At 42.3% G+C, this 19,424-nt stretch overlaps 1 protein-coding gene across 1 annotated transcript in view; it reads left to right on the top strand.

The window, feature by feature from the left end:
- The first annotated feature begins 914 nt into the window (after positions 1–914).
- HAO1 (hydroxyacid oxidase 1) overlaps positions 915–19,424 on the top strand; it is a 63,726-nt gene continuing 45,216 nt past the window's right edge. Inside the window, exons 1-2 of the mRNA XM_080685587.1 lie at positions 915–1,083; positions 8,900–9,051. Of these exons, the coding sequence (XP_080541713.1) occupies positions 947–1,083; positions 8,900–9,051 (289 nt within the window). The 5' untranslated portion in view covers positions 915–946. The remainder of the gene's footprint in view (positions 1,084–8,899; positions 9,052–19,424) is intronic.

Below are 19,424 nucleotides of genomic sequence, written 5' to 3'. Positions count from 1 at the left end.
GTATAAAATAAGGTGCAAAACTGCCATTCTCTGGAGCATTTTCTCAATCCATTGAGATTTTGCTTCCTAGTAATTGTCGTCAGTTTGGCTCAGGGAAACTCATCAAAATTCTCTACAGGTTTGAACGTTTCTTATGTTGCCAGGGGTCAGTTTGCCTGCAGACGGACTGCAGCTGCTGAACTGCTAGCTTTAAGTGGAGGCTCCTAGATTGAAACCCAGGACGGACTGATGTCAAAGCCACTGCTTTGTGAATCGTGTCTGACCAATGCGAGAGTTCGCCAGGTGTTCCATGACTAACTGAAATAGACTGACCACAGGGTCCTTAGGAATGGCACCTCCTTACAACCACTCCAGAGCGAGATAAGACTTTGTAAGAATTAGCTACGTCTTTGACCTTAAGGTTCCTTCTTAAAGCCAAATGTTCACAATCAGCCAAATTTCAGATTGTGTAGACATCTGTGTTTACTGGAGGCCCCACTTGTTGCATAAACTCTTTTTCACATGACATGTGCACGATCCACATGTGGCAGGAAAATGGATGGCCGCCTATTCTGGGTACCAAGGAAGGAGCAAAGGCACACACTGTGTGGAAGAAGCACCCGTAGGCAGAACTGAGCCAAGCCAAGCACAGGTTCATGCAAGTACTTAGCTCTAAGTTGTTGATTTTTAACTCATTCCTCTGCCTTTTTAATGTGACAGAAATTTTGCTGCTCTCTAACCCCAATTCTCGTGGCTTAGGACAGGCGTTGCTCTTCTTTGGCAGATCATTTCAAATGAAATCTCAAAGTCTAAGCATATGTTTGCTCACTTAATGTAACACCAGAGAACTAAATCTGAACTTTGGAAAAAGTCTATTAATAATTGACAAATAACAGAATTGTCAAGATGTAGAAGGCAACACAGGAAAACAAATAAACCAACCTTGGGCTTGCAATAACTCGTGAAAATGTTCACCCGGCTAGTTTGTATCAGCGATTATGAACAACATGCTAAGTCGATTCTTCAGAAGTCTATATATGACTATTACAGGTCTGGAGCAAATGATCAGGAAACCCTGGCTGATAATATGGCGGCATTTTCCAGGTAAGAAAACATATTTATTGTTAAATCATGTTTTAAAATTATACAAAGAGATTCTACCAAAAATAAGTTCTAGTTTTAATGTCGATGATGTGGAATTATTTGTCTATGCTTAATAGAGAAGGGGAAAATTTTGGGATTGGGAGAAACCTTGGGCTTTTAAATTATTTTAAAGTATTCTAAGCCTGGGAATATTGAACAATTGACTGAAAAAGCCAACTTTAAGTATCCCCACTTGGAATTATGTGGATAACTAATTTAACTATGTGTAAAAAAACAGCGCTGAATTGTGATCGCTCCATTGTCTTTTTCTCTGAGTAGGACAGCGAGAGTCTGCTCACGTGTAGGAAAGATATTAAATGCGAGATAATCATCTTCTCTGGTTGAGCCAGAACAGATTGTTGCCTCAAATGTTCCCATCCTGCTGGCTTGCCTCTTACCATTCATTTTGATGACTGTTGTCTAAACTTTCACTTTAGATTCCAATTTGTCTATAGAGCATTAATCTTTCAACTTTGCTGTTTCATCTCTGATCCAAAGAGCTTCATCTCTCTCTTCCCAAGTCAGTTTTCCCTTAACTTTCATATTTCAAAGCACAGGATGGTGAGTGTCATGGTTTATGTTTTCTGCTTGTAATAAAAACAGAAAGGAAAATAACTTTAAAGGAGTATTTTATCTCTCAGCAGTTACAAAAATGGTTTATTTACTCGAGGAGGGGAGAAGAGCCCTGAATACACATTTTTTCAGGCTCATCCATTTTACATGATAGCCTTTAGTAAAGCCAATGAGTGTAGCGGGTGCTCATTGATGGTGATAAATTAAATAGAAAAAGGCAGAAAATATCCAGGGGAAAGAATCTACTTTTCTTCTTGATTTTTTTTTTCTTTAGTCTAGAGCAAAATCACTCAAAATCACTTTTCTGTGTATAAATTAGGAGAAATGAAATCATTCTAACCAAGGTGTTCCCTAGCAAGCAGCACAGATTCACCTACAAATCAGTGCAGGAGCCTGAGAATGGGGTGCACATTGGGGCCTCCCCCAAACCTCTGGCAGCCTTGACTTTGTCTCAGACCTTTCCTCGAAACTAAATGAGCTGAAAAAATGGTGGAAGAGCTGTGGGAAGGGAAAAGTTGGCTAAGAGTAGAGGAGGGGCTTAACATTCTGCATCTTTTTCAGTCATTAATACTTTGGCCCTTTCAGTTTTCTGCTCTTAGTAGATGGCCCTTCCTGGGCCCACGCCAACTCTGTTCACCAGGTAATATAGTTTGCTTATTAGTTGTCTCCTGAAGACAACACCTTAATCCAAATAGGTCACTTTAACCAAGGAAATGCCAGGCCCTTGTTAGGCTTATGGAGTTGGTGCCTATTAGCATTCCTTAAGGCACAATGCTCAGGTGACCACCTATTCCATTTATGTACAGCCTTCCTCTCCCATTATCTCCCCTCAACCCATGCTAGTTAATTAAACTACCAACACTTATTAGGGACCTTGATAGGCTAGAGACTGTATTACATGCTGAGGACAGAGCGATGAGCCAGACAGAGAAAGTTCCTGTCCAGGGGATCTTACATTCCAATGGACACACATGGGCCTGGCCTCCATAATGCTGGTGGGTTGCACGGGTGCAAAAATGGACCCAAAACAGTTGGCCCCGTGGAGGCCTCCGAGAGGGAGCCAAGGTGTGCAGCAAAGCAGATGGACCCCCTCTGCAACCCTAGGAATTCCAGAAACTGTGTGAACCATAAAAGGCTGTGTGTGGTGCTTACAAGCTGTGAACTGGACCTCACCGCTTGTGTGAACCACATGGTGCTCTGTTCCCGTGAGTTTTCCCAGCCTGTGTGTGTGCTGAGTGGTTTGGGGATAGGACACAGATACTGGGAATGAGTTTGCTCTGCTACCTTTCCCACAAACCTGGATTGTTCTCTTCTATTCAACTTTAAAGGGAAAACATGGATATATATATACACTGAGTGGCCATATTATTATGATCTCTGAACACATAATAATCTGGCCACTCAGTGTGTGTGTGTGTGTGTGTGTGTGTGTGTACACACACGAATTCATGCAGAAGGCCTCTAATATATATATATATATATTAGAGGCCTGGTGCATGAATTCGTGCATGGGTGGGGTCCGGCCAGCCTAGCCAGGGGGAGAGGACATGGGTGGTTGGCCGGCCTGCCTGCTGGTCGAACTCCTGGTTGAGGGGACAATTTGCATATTAGCCTTTTATTATATAGGATATACACTGAGTGGCCAGATTATTATGCGTTCAGAGAGCATAATAATCTGGCCACTCAGTGTGTGTGTGTGTGTGTGTGTGTGTGTGTGTGTATATATATATATATATATATATATATATATATATATATATTCCACTTTCTGTGGAGGATGGCATATGCTGTTTTATTATCAACCACTTGAGTTTTTTTGCAACGAACATTAGAGACCATTGCCTATCTAACATCTCAGTTCCTCTTTTGATGTGTAACTGAATGGGTGACCCTTCATCCCTCACCTTGTATCGAGCTGATCATGTGAAATTAAGAATAGATTTTCTGCCAGGGTTGTGGTGGCTTTGGGTTCCTGGGATGAAGGGAATCAATTTGAAATCTCTCATTCTGATTTAAATGAAGACTACAAAACAACCAGACCTCACATTGTAGCCTGTTGTGACACAATAGCAGGGTATTTTAAAGGCATTTATGACATTTTTATATCTCCCTCTCCCACAAGTACAACAAAGGGTCATTCTCAGTGACAGCTTTCATCTTTCTGCACTTCGCTCTGACAAGCACATTTTGGAGTTCTAGGGACATGTGCCACTTATGTGACCCAGCAGTTGCTTGGAGATTTCTGGGTAAGACTTGGGACTCTAATATTATTGTGCCTCCCCACCCCAACAAAAGGACACATAAAGGCAAATAGATAGAACCACTCAAAACAGTGTTTTCTTTTGCAAACAGGACAAGAACAGAGTAGATGTCAGCTTACTACATCCTACATGGTCTGACCCCATTGGAGTTCATTTTAAAAAGAACAGTAATTTGATTCTTTTACACATTCACTCAGTGTATCCTTCTTAACCATGATATGCACATATTTTGTGTCTTCTTGTGAAATTAACACTGGTGGAAAATAATTCTACAATTTGGGCATTTAGAAGTTTCATGATGTTAGAAAAGGAAGCTATTCTCATTCTTTTTTGCATCACTTATTGACACTTTAAAATAACAGATGGTAAAAGTGATATCATTCTCTCTTTAATACTTGAGCAGCAACATAAACTTACCAGTGGCATTTTCAGTATTTTTTCATAAGGCATAAATGTCACAGAATCATTTAGCTAGTTTGCAAAATTGGGTATGTTACCTTTTGCTCTTGCATGATGAAAAGCAGCTAATTGTCTCTTGTTTTTGAGGATTAACATGGAAAGAGATTTTATATCCCAACTCTATTTTCTCCCCCCTTCACCCCTTTCCCCTTCCCCTCTCCCTTATACTTACCCCCTCTACCCCAAAGCTGTGGTTTCCTTATCCAGACAAGTGTTGACAAGCACACACACACACACACACACACACACACATCATGCACCAATTGCAGGAGATTCAAGGACTTCAGAAACTATTAAAAAAATGAATGGTAAACAATAAAGTTATAAAAATTGTGATATGTTTTATATATATACTAGAGGCCCATCATGCACTCAGGGAGGGAGGGGGTCCCTCAGCCTGGCCTGTGCTCTTGCAGTCCTGGAGCCCTTGGGGGATGTCCGACTGCTGTGGAGGTAGGAGAGGCTCCTGCCACCGCTGCTGCGCTTGCCAGCCATGAGCCCGGCTTCTGGCTGAGCAGTGCTCCCCCATGGGAGCACACTGATCACCAGGGGACAGCTCCTGCATTGAGCATCTACCCCCTGGTGGTCAGTGTGCATCATAGCAAATGGTCATTCCACATTTCGGTCAATTTGCATATTAGCCTTTTATTATATAGAACTAGAGGCCTGGTACATGAAAATTCATGGTCTTGGGAGGGGGTCCCTCAGCCCGGCCTGTGCCCTCTCGCAGTCCAGAAGCCCTTGGGGGATGTCCACCTGCCAGCTTAGGCCCACTTCCTGGGGCATCGGGTCTAAGCAGGCAGTCAGACGTCCCTCTGGCAGCCCAGGAGCCTGCAGTCAGACATCCTTAGTGTTGCCGAGGAGGTGGGAGAAGCTGCCGCCACCACCGCTGTGCTCTCAGCCATCAGCCCGGCTTGTGGCTGAGCAGAGCTCCCCTGTGGGAGCACACTGACCACCAGGGGGCAGCTCCTGCATTGAGCGTCTGCTCCTGATGGTCAGTGCGCATTATAGCGACCGGTCGTTCCCGGCTGTTCCACCATTAGGGTCAATTTGCATATTAACCTTTTATTATATAGGATATTATGTTTTATTTTTTTTTATTTTTTTAAAAATATATTTTATTGATTTTTTACAGAGAGGAAGGAAGAGGGATAGATAGTCAGAAACATCGATGAGAGAGAAACATCGATCAGCTGCCTCCTGCACACCTCCCACTGGGGATGTGCCCGCAACCAAGTTACATGCCCTTGACCGGAATCGAACCTGGGACCCCTCAGTCCGCAGGCTGACGCTCTGTCCACTGAGCCAAACCGGTTTTGGCTAGGATATTATGTTTTAAATGCTTAGAGTAGAAATTAGAATGCAATAGGATCATCTTACAGGATTTATAAAACATTAATTCACTCTGCTCAGCTGGTGGGATTCAGTAACAGCACACAGCTGTCTTCCTTCAATAGAGTCACCCTTTTGGGTTGTGTGTATGTCAGCTGATTTTTTTTTTTTTTTTATAAATTTGAGGCCCTTGTTGGATGTGAAATGTGGGTCAAAGCCCTATTAATGGATCCCCCACCTTTATCCTACTTCCTTTACTCAGGCATCTTTTTTCCATCCTTTAAAAAATTATTATTCAGTTTGTTCAATTGTTTTGTCAATATTCATATACTTTTTCCAAAGTGAAGGTCTTAGAAGAGCGCAGTCCAAGGTTATTGTTAACTCCTATTTATTTATCTATTTATTTATTTTAAATATATTTTATTGAATTTTTTACAGAGAGGAAGGGAGAGGGATAGAGAGTTAGAAACATCGATGAGAGAAATGAGATAGATGAGATGATATCGATCAGCTGCCTCCTGAACATCCCCCACTGGGGATGTGCCTGCAACCAAGGTACATGCCCTTGATGGGAATCGAACCCGGGACCCTTCAGTCTGCAGGCTGACGCTCTATCCACTGAGCCAAACCGGTCAGGGCAACTCCTATTTTATGTAAGATTTTTTTTTTTTTTGGTGGGGGGTATCACTTCAATTGAGGGTGGGGGTTGGTGGGGCTTGCAAAGTCACTGAAACTGACAAAGTTAATTGCAATTGCTCTTCGGAAAATATCAAAATGTGGAGGAATTTTTGAGAGCATACATTTTCCCACTCCATTGCCTTTTAATCTAATTTTGTCTAGGAATTGCATTTGGTGCCTTGGTTGACAAGTGTCTCTAATGTCATCCTCCGAACAGAAAAATAATGTGTAGGGAAGCAGGAACATACAGTTATTAAAGTGACTGCGCCACCATGTGGACAAGGGTAAAGCTGCTGCCTGAGATAGAATTGGACCTTGCCTTACAAGGGAGAATTGGACAGTTGAAAATGCCCCCCTGCCCATAGACAGACAGGCACACACACACACACACACACACACACACACACACACACACACACACACACACACACACTCCTGATGCCCCGCAGCTCTATGTGTGCGCTTCATAAAAGCTCCCATTGTTCCCTCAGCTCTAAGTAAATATGAATGCCTCCCAAGGCCTGCACTGCAGTGGCTGCTATTAAAATCCTTTTCTCTCCTTCAAATAATACGCATAGAGATGATGGGTAATAAAAACTCTCTTCAAGGATTCTGTCCCCCCCCCCCCCCCCCGCCACCCCTTTCTAAACCGAGATCAAAGAATCGTGCTGAGAGGGTCAGTGGAGAAGAAGAGGCTTCCAGCAGCCGTGCATGTGTTGTGACGGAAAATAACGATGTTCAAAGGGATTGCAGAGAAATCACACAGTAAAACTTCTTTATTATGCTTTGCAGGGGCTGGATGTTTTCACTTCATTAGGTGAGGGAGGGTTGGAGGGTTGGATTACAGACCGTTAGCTATTTCTCAAAGCAACATGAAGGCGGAATTTCTCCTTCCGCTATAGGAAGTAGGCTTCACTTAAGACCAGGGAGGTTCGATTTATTTTGGTTACTCCGTTACTAAATCACACTTCACTCTATTGACTAAAATCCTTGATCTCCCTGGGAGCAGAGGTAGATCTAGGTAATGAAAGGTAAGCTCTGGTAGGTATGGATGCCTGTGTATTCACACTATTGTCTTAGAGCTCTTTAGTATAGGGCTGTGTTTTCTTCCTTTGAAATCAGTTACTAATGAGGAATAAAATAATCTTGAACAAATGCGAGATATAAATTTTGCCAAGAGGAAAAGACAAGTACCTCTCCTGTAAATTTCACTAGTGACGTATTGGTTCTTGGTTGTTGGTATTTTTATTGTAACACAGAACAATCACAGAAAAAGGCATTTAAGATAATGTTCAGCAGTCAAAATTTCTTTAAGTCAAAAACTCCAGTCTCTGCCACATGATATTTTTGAAGAAAATACTCAATTTTAAACCGAAAATTTTTTTCCACTCATCAGCATACTTCAATGGATACAGAATTCAGCTTAAAGATTTTGAAAAAAGCCTGGCTGGTGTTGCTCAGTGGTTGAGCCTCGACCTATGAACCAGGAGGTCTCGGCTCAATTCTTGGACAGGACACATGCCTGGGTTGCCAGCTCCATCCCCAGTAGGGAGTAAGCAGGAGGCAGCCAATCAATGATTCTCTCTCATCATTGATGTTTCTATCTCTCTCTCCCTTTTCCTACCTCTCTCTGATATCAATAAACACATATATTTTTTAAAAAAAGATTTTGGAAAAACCCACACACATTGTATATGACAGAGTAGCCATAGCACATCTTCTTAAACTATAATCTGACCTCATTGCCTTCCTGTACCACCTTCAGATGGCTTGGAGGAAGTGAAATGAAAGCTATGTTCACCCAAAAAATTTAAGTGAATGTTCATTGTGACTTTATTTATAATTGCACCAAATTCAAAACATCTGAAATGTCTTTTATCAAGAGAATGAATAAACAAATGGTGTAATCTTTTTACCACAGAATATTATTCACCTACCAAAAGAACAATCTACTGATGCCTATAGCAACATGGCTGAAAATCAAATGCATTATGCTAAGTCAAAGAAGTCAGGTTCACAAACTACATGCTGTATGATTCTATTTATACACTATTCTTGCAAAGTAAAACTATAGGGACAAAAAAAAATTGATGGTTGTTCAGGGATGGGTAAGGAGAGGATTTCACTACAAAAGGAAATGGGGAAATGTGGAAATGTTTCAGAATGATAAACTGTTGTAAATCTTGATTGTTCTTGCAGTTATATGACCATGCATTTGTCAAAGCTCACAAAACTTTACACTTAAATGGGCAAATTCTATTGTGTGTCAAATATACCTCACTGGGATCAATGACTTGAGGAATTCGTTATTATCTTATTGCTAACTTTCCATCTTAACAGACATCCCAATTGTCCCCTTTCCTTTAGCTCTGTAATTTGCTTCAATAGAAAATGTTCTCTTTTTAACTAACACATAATGTCAAAACTCTAGTTATGCTTTCAAAATTCTAAAACTTTTTTTCTCTTAATTCTAGATGGAAGCTGTATCCACGGATGCTCCGGAATGTTGCTGAAATAGACCTGTCGACTTCTGTTTTAGGACAACGAGTCAGCATGCCAATATGTGTGGGGGCTACGGCCATGCAGTGCATGGCTCATGTGGATGGGGAGCTTGCAACTGTGCGAGGTAGGAAGAAGGTCCCACCAAAGTGACTCTCTTCTCTGTATGCACTGAGCAAACACTTCCCTGAATGTTTTTACAGTCACAAACATTGAGCTCATCACTCTGCCGTCAAATGCCTGACCTTGCACATCGTGCTCCTCTACTTTCTAACTGTGTGACTCTGGGCAGCATGCTTTTTGTGCTTTGGTTTTATCAAGTGTAACATGGGGATGAAAATAGTAGCTGCCTCCTTGGATTACACATGTAAAGTGCTTAAAACAATGCCTGGCATGGAGTAGTGATACAATTACTCTTAGTTACTAGTATATTGTGAGTATTAATATCAACATACCAAAAAATGGAGGTCTGAGAAATCGACTCACCCTGGGTCATACAGCTAGGTAGTGGCAGAGATGGGATTCAACTTCCTGGCTACCTTTTTTTCAAAGCCCTTACTGCTTTCCCCAAACCCATGAGATTCTCACAATAAAAGAGCAAATGCAGTGACCTGATTGGTTGTTTTCTGCTATGATTTTGGACCACAGTTGTTTTTTTGCCAATGGGTTATATTCCCAATAGAGTATTTCCAACTGCCTTAGGAGGAGGGAGTAATGAGAGATTCAAATATGATGTAAAGAAATTTCTTATTAGGGCTAATTTATTAACTTCCCAGTCTTCCAGCAACTATGAACATTTGAGAAGGTATGCACAATGATTAATCTCCCCACATTCTGCTTCAGAAACTCATATAAAGTTGGTAATGAATTCTATCTGACTTTATTTTATGTTAAGCAGGGCAAGTAATTCATGTCTAAAGAGCAGGAACAAAATGCTATTTTAAAGCATTTTAGTTCTAAGAATCAAAGATCTTGTGGATTCATTTCCCTCATTGGAATGTCTTCCACAGAATTCTATCAGGGATATCAGCATGACACAGTGAGGTTGTACTGGACACACTTAGGTCTGAGCCTGGAGCTAGGACCACACAAAGATAAGTGGCCTTGGGGCCCCGCCATTTGTCTATGGTAATTCTGAAATATGGGCAGGGAGAAGAAAAAAAGGGAGGTGGGGCGGGAGGGGGAAATACTAAGTTGATATCTGTCTATTTAAAGTTGGGATGGCAGAGGCCTTCCCAAGCATGCCATAGACACCAACCATTAAAATCAAAGCAAACAATGCCACATAAAAAACTGAAACTCCCATGCTCTAACATTTCTATAAAAATGAAAACAAATGGCAAACTTAAAAAAAGTATGTGACACTGCAAAGGGTTAATGTCCTTTCTGTGTAAAGGTTCCTTATATTTGAAAAAGTAAAATAACATCTAGCACAAAATAGGTAAAATGATATAAATAGAAAGACATAAATAAGAAATTCACAGACACATAAAAATGGCCAATAAACATATGAAAATTTTTAATTTCACAAATAAATAAATGTAAATTATAACCACATATCTTATTTTCTGAATATCAAATTATTATTTGAAGATTATAATTTTTGATGAGATTAGAAGGAAAATGTGCATTTTCAAATACTGTTGAAAAGTGGGTAAAGTGAAATCATCATTCTAGAAAATAATTTGGCACTGTGTATCAGAATTTAAGAAATATAAATTATATGTGATATTGTCAATTCTCTTCTAAGAAAACCAAGGAAATTGTAATGATTTTGAGGAAAGACATTTCTCCAAGGATGTTCATGCCCCTATTATTTTTAATAGGAGGAAATTTGGAGAAAAACACCCAAATGTTCCATAATTGGAAATAGGTTGCAAAAAAGAGGGTGTATTAAAAATAGGATAGTTTTTTTAAGTCATATCAGAGAGTGTAGTGATATAAAAAAATGTGACACTAAAAGAAATTTTAAAACGCAGCTACAAACAATAGTAAGGCCCTAAAATACACTTATTTTTAAAGACTAAGAAGGCTTACTACTCTTTACAAGAGATTACCTATGGCTGATAAGATTACTCCTGACTTTATAGTCCTCTTAGTTCTGGTCTAAAAAATTTCCTTTGGATTACTTTGTAAGAGGGGAATGATAAAAACGCAAGGAAAATGGAGAAGGGATCATGAAGAAAATGGAAAAGAAGCAGGAGAAGTAAAAAAAGGCAGTAAGCAGAGCTCACTTTGTAAAACACCCAAGAACCTGAAAGTTATTTATCTACTAGGGGCCCAGTGCACGAATTTGTGCACCTTGAAAGGAACTGTGGGCTGCAAGGCTGCGGTGGGTACAGGGGCAGGTCTCGACCCATCCTCTGCACCCCACCTGGCCCCTCACACCACGGCCCCTGGTTCCCTGTCTGCCAGCAGCCCTGCTCCCGCCACTGCCACTCTCATGCACTGATAGTGCTGGCCCTGCTTGCACCCACTGATGGCACAGAGCAATTGGGGCAGGCGCCTGCAGCGGGTGTGAGCGGTGGTTGCTGCCTTGATCGCCCCTCAGGAGCAGGGGGAGGTGGAGAAGCCCTTAGGGGCAATAGGGGCTGGCAGCTGCCACTTGCACCTGCTGATGGCACTGAGTGATCAAGGCCAGCGCTGGGCTCCAGCAGTGGGTGTGAGTGGTGGCTCTGGTGCTGGAAGTGGGTGTGAGTGGGGCTGGCAGCAGCAGCACGTGCGAGTGCTGGGCGGGACTGTGGCATGCGGGAGCAAGAATTTTTAGTAACCACCAGAGGCTTGCCCCAATGACAGCGACTGGCGCCCTGCCTTGGTCAGGCACCCCCGCTCACCTGCTCCACCATCCTCCCATGGCCGATGCCTGCCATGTTCCGCACTCTTCTGCCTGCTGCCAATGCCCGCCATGTTCCACACACGCCCCTTGGTGGTCAGCATACACCATAGTGACCGGTTGTTCTGCAGTTTGGTCTATTTGCATATTAGGGTTTTATATATATAGATATATATAGATGAGTTACTTTATTTGATGCTTGACAGTGTCACTGTCCCCAAGGTGTGGGCAAATAGCTAGAATCCCAGAGAAAGCAGGTTTTCATAGCTAGTCTGTGACAAGACTTATTCTCCACCTCATTTCTGATGGGTTCAGATTGGTGCTTCTTATTTTTGGTGGTGTGGAAAGAAAAATGAGAAAAAAGCTTACTTTGAAACTATAATTTGATAGTGTAGGTAGGACTATTTTATCCAACACTATTTCCTCCTGGCACTAATCATGAAGCATTATTTGATATCTATTGTAGGATTCCTTTACATTTCTTTATCAGACACCTATCAAGCAATGAGCACATTCCAGGCACTATTCTAAGTACAAGTATTAAAGCATTGAATCCTTGGAGCAGCCCAAAGTGGTAGTACTATTATTAAGCCCATTTTACACAGCAGATGAATAATTTCCCCAGGATCACACACAACTCATAAATGATAAAGATGGGATTCAGACCCAGGCAGTTTGGTTCGAGTCTGGGCTCCTGACTACATGTGCTACCTTTAATTTCCAGAAAAAAACACCAAAAAATGTCATGAGGGGAAGCCCACTTATTTGTCAATTACAGTCTCCTAAACTTTAAGTACATGCTAACTCTCCCCCCCCACCCCCCCACCCCCGCGCAAGACAGTGAGATGCTTGATAGACATCAGGATAAGGTGGAGCAGGCAGAACAAAGATGTGCTGACATGAGAATGCAGAGGAATTGGCAATGAAGGTTATACACGGTGCCCTGGAGAATCTAAGACCCTGGATCAGGTTCTTGTCTGTGCAGTGATATCACGATTTATTTTCCAGATTTGTAGTAGAACCCTCCCTCTAGTATTTAAACATTCATACAGTTTTCTTCTATATTCCAATTACCACCTATGGGTTGATGGTCTCTTTAATGTTTAGCTTAATCCTAAAAGCCAATAGAGATCAGCTCATAACAAAGAGTGTTCCTTGGTTGGTATGTTTGGGGTGTGGGATAGATAGGTGCTTGGGAGGAAAGGATGTGTGCCAGGAGCAGATGCCCTTGGTGCCTGGATTTATTCCCTTGTTAGTTAGCATTTGTATCAGAACCTGCAACTTTTCGCCTGCCATTTTCTCTGGCAGCAGAATGAGAAATGTCAGGATAGGTGGGTGAGTGGGAGGGATCCCTCAGCCAATGATGCAGAGGAGTTGTAGAAATATTCCATCTTTCTTTGATGAGAGTACCTGACACATTTTCTAATACTGTTGCCCAGTGCTCCCCCATGGAATTGGGCCCCAGTTGCCCTCAGAAGATACCTTCTCATTAGCATCCCATTCATTCACTACCTTCCCATCCCTCTCTATTTCCTACTCCATCAACTCACTTGCGATGACTCCAAGAAAAAAAGACTCATGCTCACATCTTTGTCTCATTGTTGGCTTCTGGAAGGATGCAAACCAAGATAGGGGGTAACTGGAGATTAACTATAGCCTCCAGCGAAATTAAGTAAGAGTGTAAGAACATGAATATTTGGTAGAAATTACTTTCTTTTCTCAAAACTCTGAAAATTGATGCAGCTGATATTTGATTTACTCAATTGTTTTAAAATATGGAAATCTTCTCGATCAAGCCTGATCCGTGGGGAGGGTGTGAAATCTGTGGAAGTTGTTCAGAGGATTTCCTTTTCCCCCACCCTCTTAATTACCTGACTCCAAATCAAGTTTTCCTGTTTCCAAGGCCTTGCCCCTCGCTAGAAGAAGTTGGGGCCCAGTTCAAGGGATATGAGTTAGTGAGCAACTCTCTCTGGAGAAAGGATCCCCTACAGCCTGATCAGTAAGTGTAGGTGACGTTCATCCAAATTCCCAGAATATGGCCTGTTCTGAATAATTAAAATGGACTTCCAGAAAGTTCTGGAAGTAGCCGTGGTACCACAGTCTCATCTTCCCAAATATGTGAGCACGAGTCTTTTTTTCTGGGAATAATTGCAAGTGAGTTGATGGAATAGGAAACAGAGAGGGATGGGAAGGTAGTGAATGAATGGGAAGTTGGCTCTTCAGACTTCTTCACAGAGCCCTGCTAAAGGGCTTTTGGCCTTTCTTCTCACCACTGTAGGGCACTTGCCCAGTAGAAGCTGGGCCTAAGAATAGAACTCTACTTTCTTACCTGGCTGTGTGGGTGTAGAGTGACCAATGAAGCTACTCTTTTTGTCATTTTCAAAATGGCAACAACTATGTAAATTTCAGATAAACAACAAATCATTTATGATCGGGTGTCCTGTATGTTTATTTGCTGTATCTGGTAGCAATAGTTGAATAACAGCTCTTACCTTTCGGGTTTCTTGTGAGGATCACATGAGATAAATGCTAGGGAAAGCTTCCCAAAATGTGATGCACTTTTTATTTGCCACTCAGAGTTCAGAGTCTCCCAAATCTTTCTCTTCTGCACATGAAAAACACTTTTAGAAAAGTACACCCTGTTTACACCTTAGTGGGAATGAAAGTAGCTCTTTTTACTTAGCTGGAGATATTTTTGTTTGTTAAGCTTTATGCAGGGACCTCAAAAAACGGCTTTAAGGGCCAGCCTGATAGTGTAAATATCCAAAGAGGAGCGAGGGTAAGAAAATAACAATGCAAGCTCCCTGGTGGAGACCAGCAAATCTGAGATTGCAGGTTCTATCAAAAGGGGGTAGCCCTAGCGTGGGGCTAGCCAACTGCTGCCCCAAGGGAGTGAGGATGTGGAGTTATCAATCTTCAAAAATTTTAAGAGAAGCCAGAAACCTTGATTTTTATATGCAATCTCCTGGCTTTTTTTTTTTTTTTTTTTTTTTTTATGTTGGCCGATAAATCAAAACTCTCTAAAACACTGTTTGGGGCAACAATGTGTGGGCCAAAGCAAATACTTTTGTGGGCCACAACTGTCCCTTGGGCTGCCTGGCTGGGACATCTGATTTATGTGGAAATTCACCGCTAACTAGTTTCACTTCTTGTGGCAGGTCCTTTTCACTCTCTAGGATTACGTTACCTCAGTGATAGAGTGAGCTGCTTAAGCAAGATCAGGGGTTTGCACATGGCGTCTGAAGGAGGCTGGGCTTGCACCCAAGGATCTCAGGGAAGCGAGGCCACTATGTTGCATGTTGCAGTTCAAAAGAGCAGTGCTTTAAGCAAGTTCTGCTGCTAAGACAAACACAAAGGAAAAAAAAACTCCACAAAGAGAAAACACAAAAACAAAAAATTCCCAACAGTGGGTGATCTTTCTCATTTTTTTCAGTATGTAATAGTTTTGTGCTCATTTAACATTTTATCAAATGCAAAAAGAGAGGCCTTTCAAATTAGAGAACCGGCCTTCCTTATATTTCTGACGTCCCACCGCTATCCTCTGCCTTCTACCTCCCATTCCAGGCCAGAGAACACAGATCGTGGAGAGAGCGCTGTGTGCCTCTGATTTTCAGTTCTCACAGCTGCATTCTTGGACTAGAGGAGAGCAAGCAGATAAGCATTTATCTCTGGATCTTCCTGAAAACTCAGATAGGTGTTTAATAAATGCCATATACATCTAAAAAGTCATGCTTCAAAGGCTGTGGCCAAATATGATAGCAATGAATGTGTGCCAGGCAATGTGAATTTATTAACGTATCTTTCCTTGACCACCATCTGAAAATGTGTGAGCCCAAAACTGCAAGGATGTTTCTCCAACAGTCTGTGGATGTGGGAACGGAGGCTTGCAAAGAAGTTCAATACTTTGCTCAAGCTTATTGATCACATAGGCAATGCTGTCGATAATATCCTGGTCAGTTACTGATATTTCCAAATGTCGTTAACTGCAGCAAGAAGCTGAAGGCAAGCTCTATGCCATAGTCTTAAAATATTAACTGCAAACATTCTGTTTTTATAGATTTATCCCTTTAGTTTTGAAAGCATGGAACAAGCCAAAGACTATGAAACTCGTTAGAAAAGATGAGCTTCTACAAAATTCAGAAACATAAAATAAAGGGCCTTGAATCTTAAACAAACAAAATTTTAAACTCTTAAGATAGAAGGAAAACAGCTGGGAAACCCTAAGTGGAGAGCAGTTGCCCTGCATTGTGCGATGAAGCAGAGATTTACTGCAGTAGATGATTTAGTCAGGATTTTGGTAACTGACAATTGTTACATTTAGGCAGTCATATAAAGGCTTCTACTCATAAAAGCGCATTCATCTGAAACTTATAAGACTGGATTTTGATGTTTAAAGTTTTATCATTCATATAAACTTCAGAGATGTTTATCAAATCATTTCTACAAATAGTTAACATATTGAAGGAAATAGCAATAATAAACATAAATGCTAGTGTTACAGAGAATCGGAATAATCAAACAATGCTCGGAGAGTTTGGAGTCACACTTTATTCACCGGTGGGCTTAGAGAAAATGAATTCAAATTCTAAGCAAGGCTACAAGCAGAAGTTCCCTTTTTATTAAAGAGCCAGCCCTGTGGGCACTTAGTGGTTATCTCGCTGCTGGCCTTGAAAACAACACAGTTCTACCCAATTAAAAAAATGCACCTGGCATGGCATTGAGAGTATGGGCATATCTAGTCTCTGGCCTACAAGGTCAGACAGCTAAGTTTATCTTCCTCATTATTCAAGCAGGCTAAAGCAGGCTAGAAAGCAAAGTTACTTTTTTAGAATAAGAGTCCGTCTAAAAAAACAGCAGAGAATTCCAAACAGTAGTTTTACAAAATAGGGGTTAGCCTTCTCATTCCCCATCCTTGTCCCACAAGCTTTTCAGCCTTGTGGTACAACAACCACGGGATGTTACGGTGAACAGGGTGTCGAAACTCTTTTACTACTTCCTGCTGGAAAGGGGCGATGTCCAAGGGGTTAACATCCTGTTTCTTCCTCTTGGAGAGGTTTGTAGGGAATTCTTCTGGCTTGTAGGACTATTTGAAGTTTAAAGGCATCTAGACAGGGTGAGATAAAGCGAGTTAACAGATTTAGAAGACATGGTCCTAGGGTTATAGCTATGAGTAGCATTAACAGTGGTCCTGTCAATGGAAGGAACCATTTCCAGACTCCCCCCAACCCCATGCAGCCCAGGTCTCAGATAGCTCCTGTCTTATTTTTGAAGCTCGATCAGCTAGTTTCTTGGCCCTATCCCTTACAATACCAGACTGGTTAGCATAAAAACAGCATTCTTCCTCAAGGAACAGGCACAGCCCCCCTTTCTCCACTGTGAGAAGGTCTAGTCCTCTTCGATTCTGGAGAGTAACGGCTGCCAGTGAATCAATCTGATCCTGTACTGCAACAATACTTTGAGCTATTTCTTCTAAACTGTCAGCAAGGTCTTTGGATTGGTTCTGATAGTAGGAGAGGGAAGTTGCCAGTCCCCCTATTCCAGTGCTAACCCCTGCTGAAATGCCGAGTGTTATAAGGAGAGGGATTAGCTGGACTGCTCTTTTAAGAGGGAGAGGGTGAGATTAAGCATTCAGTAGAGATAGTGAGGACTCAGGAGGCTCTCAAGAGGCAGAGTGTAGACCTGAGAGTGGTCGAGATTAAGAGTTCAGTAATAGTAAAAGAATTAGCCTTAGCTTCATCTTGTTCCTTTGCTGTGTAGGAAGCAGTGCTTCTGTGTCCCAGCATGGGCAGAAGAATAATCCTCCTGGGACTAGCCTCGGGTTCTGACGGCACTCATAAAAAGACAAAATGAGAATTATTAGAAAGATAAAAACAATGATTATCCAGAAATACCAGAGCATTTTGCCTTTAAGAGAAGATAAAGATTAGTGTAAGGAAGAATTCAGCAGGGCATTTCTGAATTCCTTGGAGCAGGTTGATCAGCCAGGTCTGTTGTCTTCTTGAGGGTGATCCGCAGGGGGTGTTTCTGATCAGAGGTCACCTTCCACTCAGGCTGGGCGTCGCTCAGCTGGTGGGCTGCCTTCACCCAGGAGCGGTGAATCCAGTTGTTCACTCCTGCAAACTTGAGAGCTGTGGGAGTGGTTAGTATGACTGGAAAGGGTCCCTTCCAAATTGGCTTAAGGGGCTCTTTTTTCCAGTCTTTTACCCAAACCTGGTCTCCAGGTTTATAAGGATGTACAGCTGTTCCTAGAGAGATGGGTAGTCGGTCAGTAACCCATCTGTGGACCTCAAAGACAGTTTTTCCAAGTCCTTGTAGTTGCTTCTGGATTTCTAAGTTTCCTATTTCCCCCAAATCTCCCTTTGGCTGAATTAAGGGAGGGGGTCTACCATATAGAATTTCAAAGGGAGAGAAACCTACCCTGGCCCTCGGGGCACAGCGTGCCTGCAGGAGTACAAGAGGCAAGATATCTGTCCAGGGTAGGGTTGTCTCTTGGCATAGCTTAGCCATAGTCTGCTTTAGAGTTCGGTTCATGCACTCTACTTTCCTTGAACTCTGAGGCCTGTAAGCTATATGTAGGTTCCATCTAATTCCTAAAGCCTTAGTTACCTGTTGTACTATTTCTGCTATAAAGGCTGGGCCATTATCAGACCCTATGGTCAGGGGCATTCTATACCGCTGAATTATGTCTTTAGCAATGCCTTAGTGACTTCTCTCGCCTTTTCTGTGAGAGTGGGATATGCCTCGACCCAGCCTGAAAAGGTACAAACAAAGACTAGTAGGTATTTATTTCCTCTGCTAGGCCCTATTTCTGTAAAGTCTACTTCTAAGTCCTCAAAGGGAGTTTGCCCGCAGCGCTGAACTATCGGTCCCACAGGACCCTGTTTGGCATTGTTCTGCGCACAGAAGAGGCAACGCTGAGAAACTGAGGCACACAAGGAGGGAAGACAGGCAATTAGGTAGTATCTGCCTAACAAAGCTTCTAGGGCAGTCTTTCCTAAACGAGTAAGTTCATGCTGCTGGAGGACTACCTTATGGGCTAACTGTTCTGGGACATAGACCCTATGATCTGGGAGTATCCACCAACCTTCTTTTGTTCTTTTGCCCCCTTCTTGCTGAGTCCATTCCTCCTCCTGCGGAGTGTACTTTGGAGGTTCAGGTAATTCGGGGGCCAACATGATCCGTGCCGGTGCTGCTTGTTCTTTGGCAGCCTGCTTTGCTGCAGCGTCAGCATGCTGGTTTCCTTCTGACACTGAGTCTTTCCCTTTCTGGTGACCTTTGCAACGCATGACAGCTATTTCTTTAGGCTCCCAAACTGCTTCTAGTAACTTTATAAAATCTCATTTTGATTTTTGATTCCTTTTCCTCCCGCTGTCAGAAGCCCCCTTTCCTTGTATATAGCCACATGAATATGCAGGGTAGCGAAGGCATAGCATGAATCAGAGTAGATGTTGGCACACTTATCCTTACTGAGTTCTAAGGCTCTGGCGAGGGCCCAAAGTTCTGCCCTCTGTGCTGAGCATCCTTCAGGCAGGGCCTGTGCTTGAATTGTCTCAAAGTCTGATACCACTGCATACCCAGCTCGTCTTTTTCCTTCATCTAAGAAGCTACTGCCATCTGTGAACAATACTAAGTCCGGATTCTTTAGGGGCTTATCTGCTTCTTTGAAC

The sequence above is a fragment of the Plecotus auritus genome (assembly GCF_963455305.1).
Source record: "Plecotus auritus genome assembly, chromosome: 8".
NCBI lineage: Eukaryota > Metazoa > Chordata > Mammalia > Chiroptera > Vespertilionidae > Plecotus > Plecotus auritus.
Note: the sequence above shows the minus strand (reverse complement) of the source record. Positions and strands in the feature narration are given on the sequence as shown.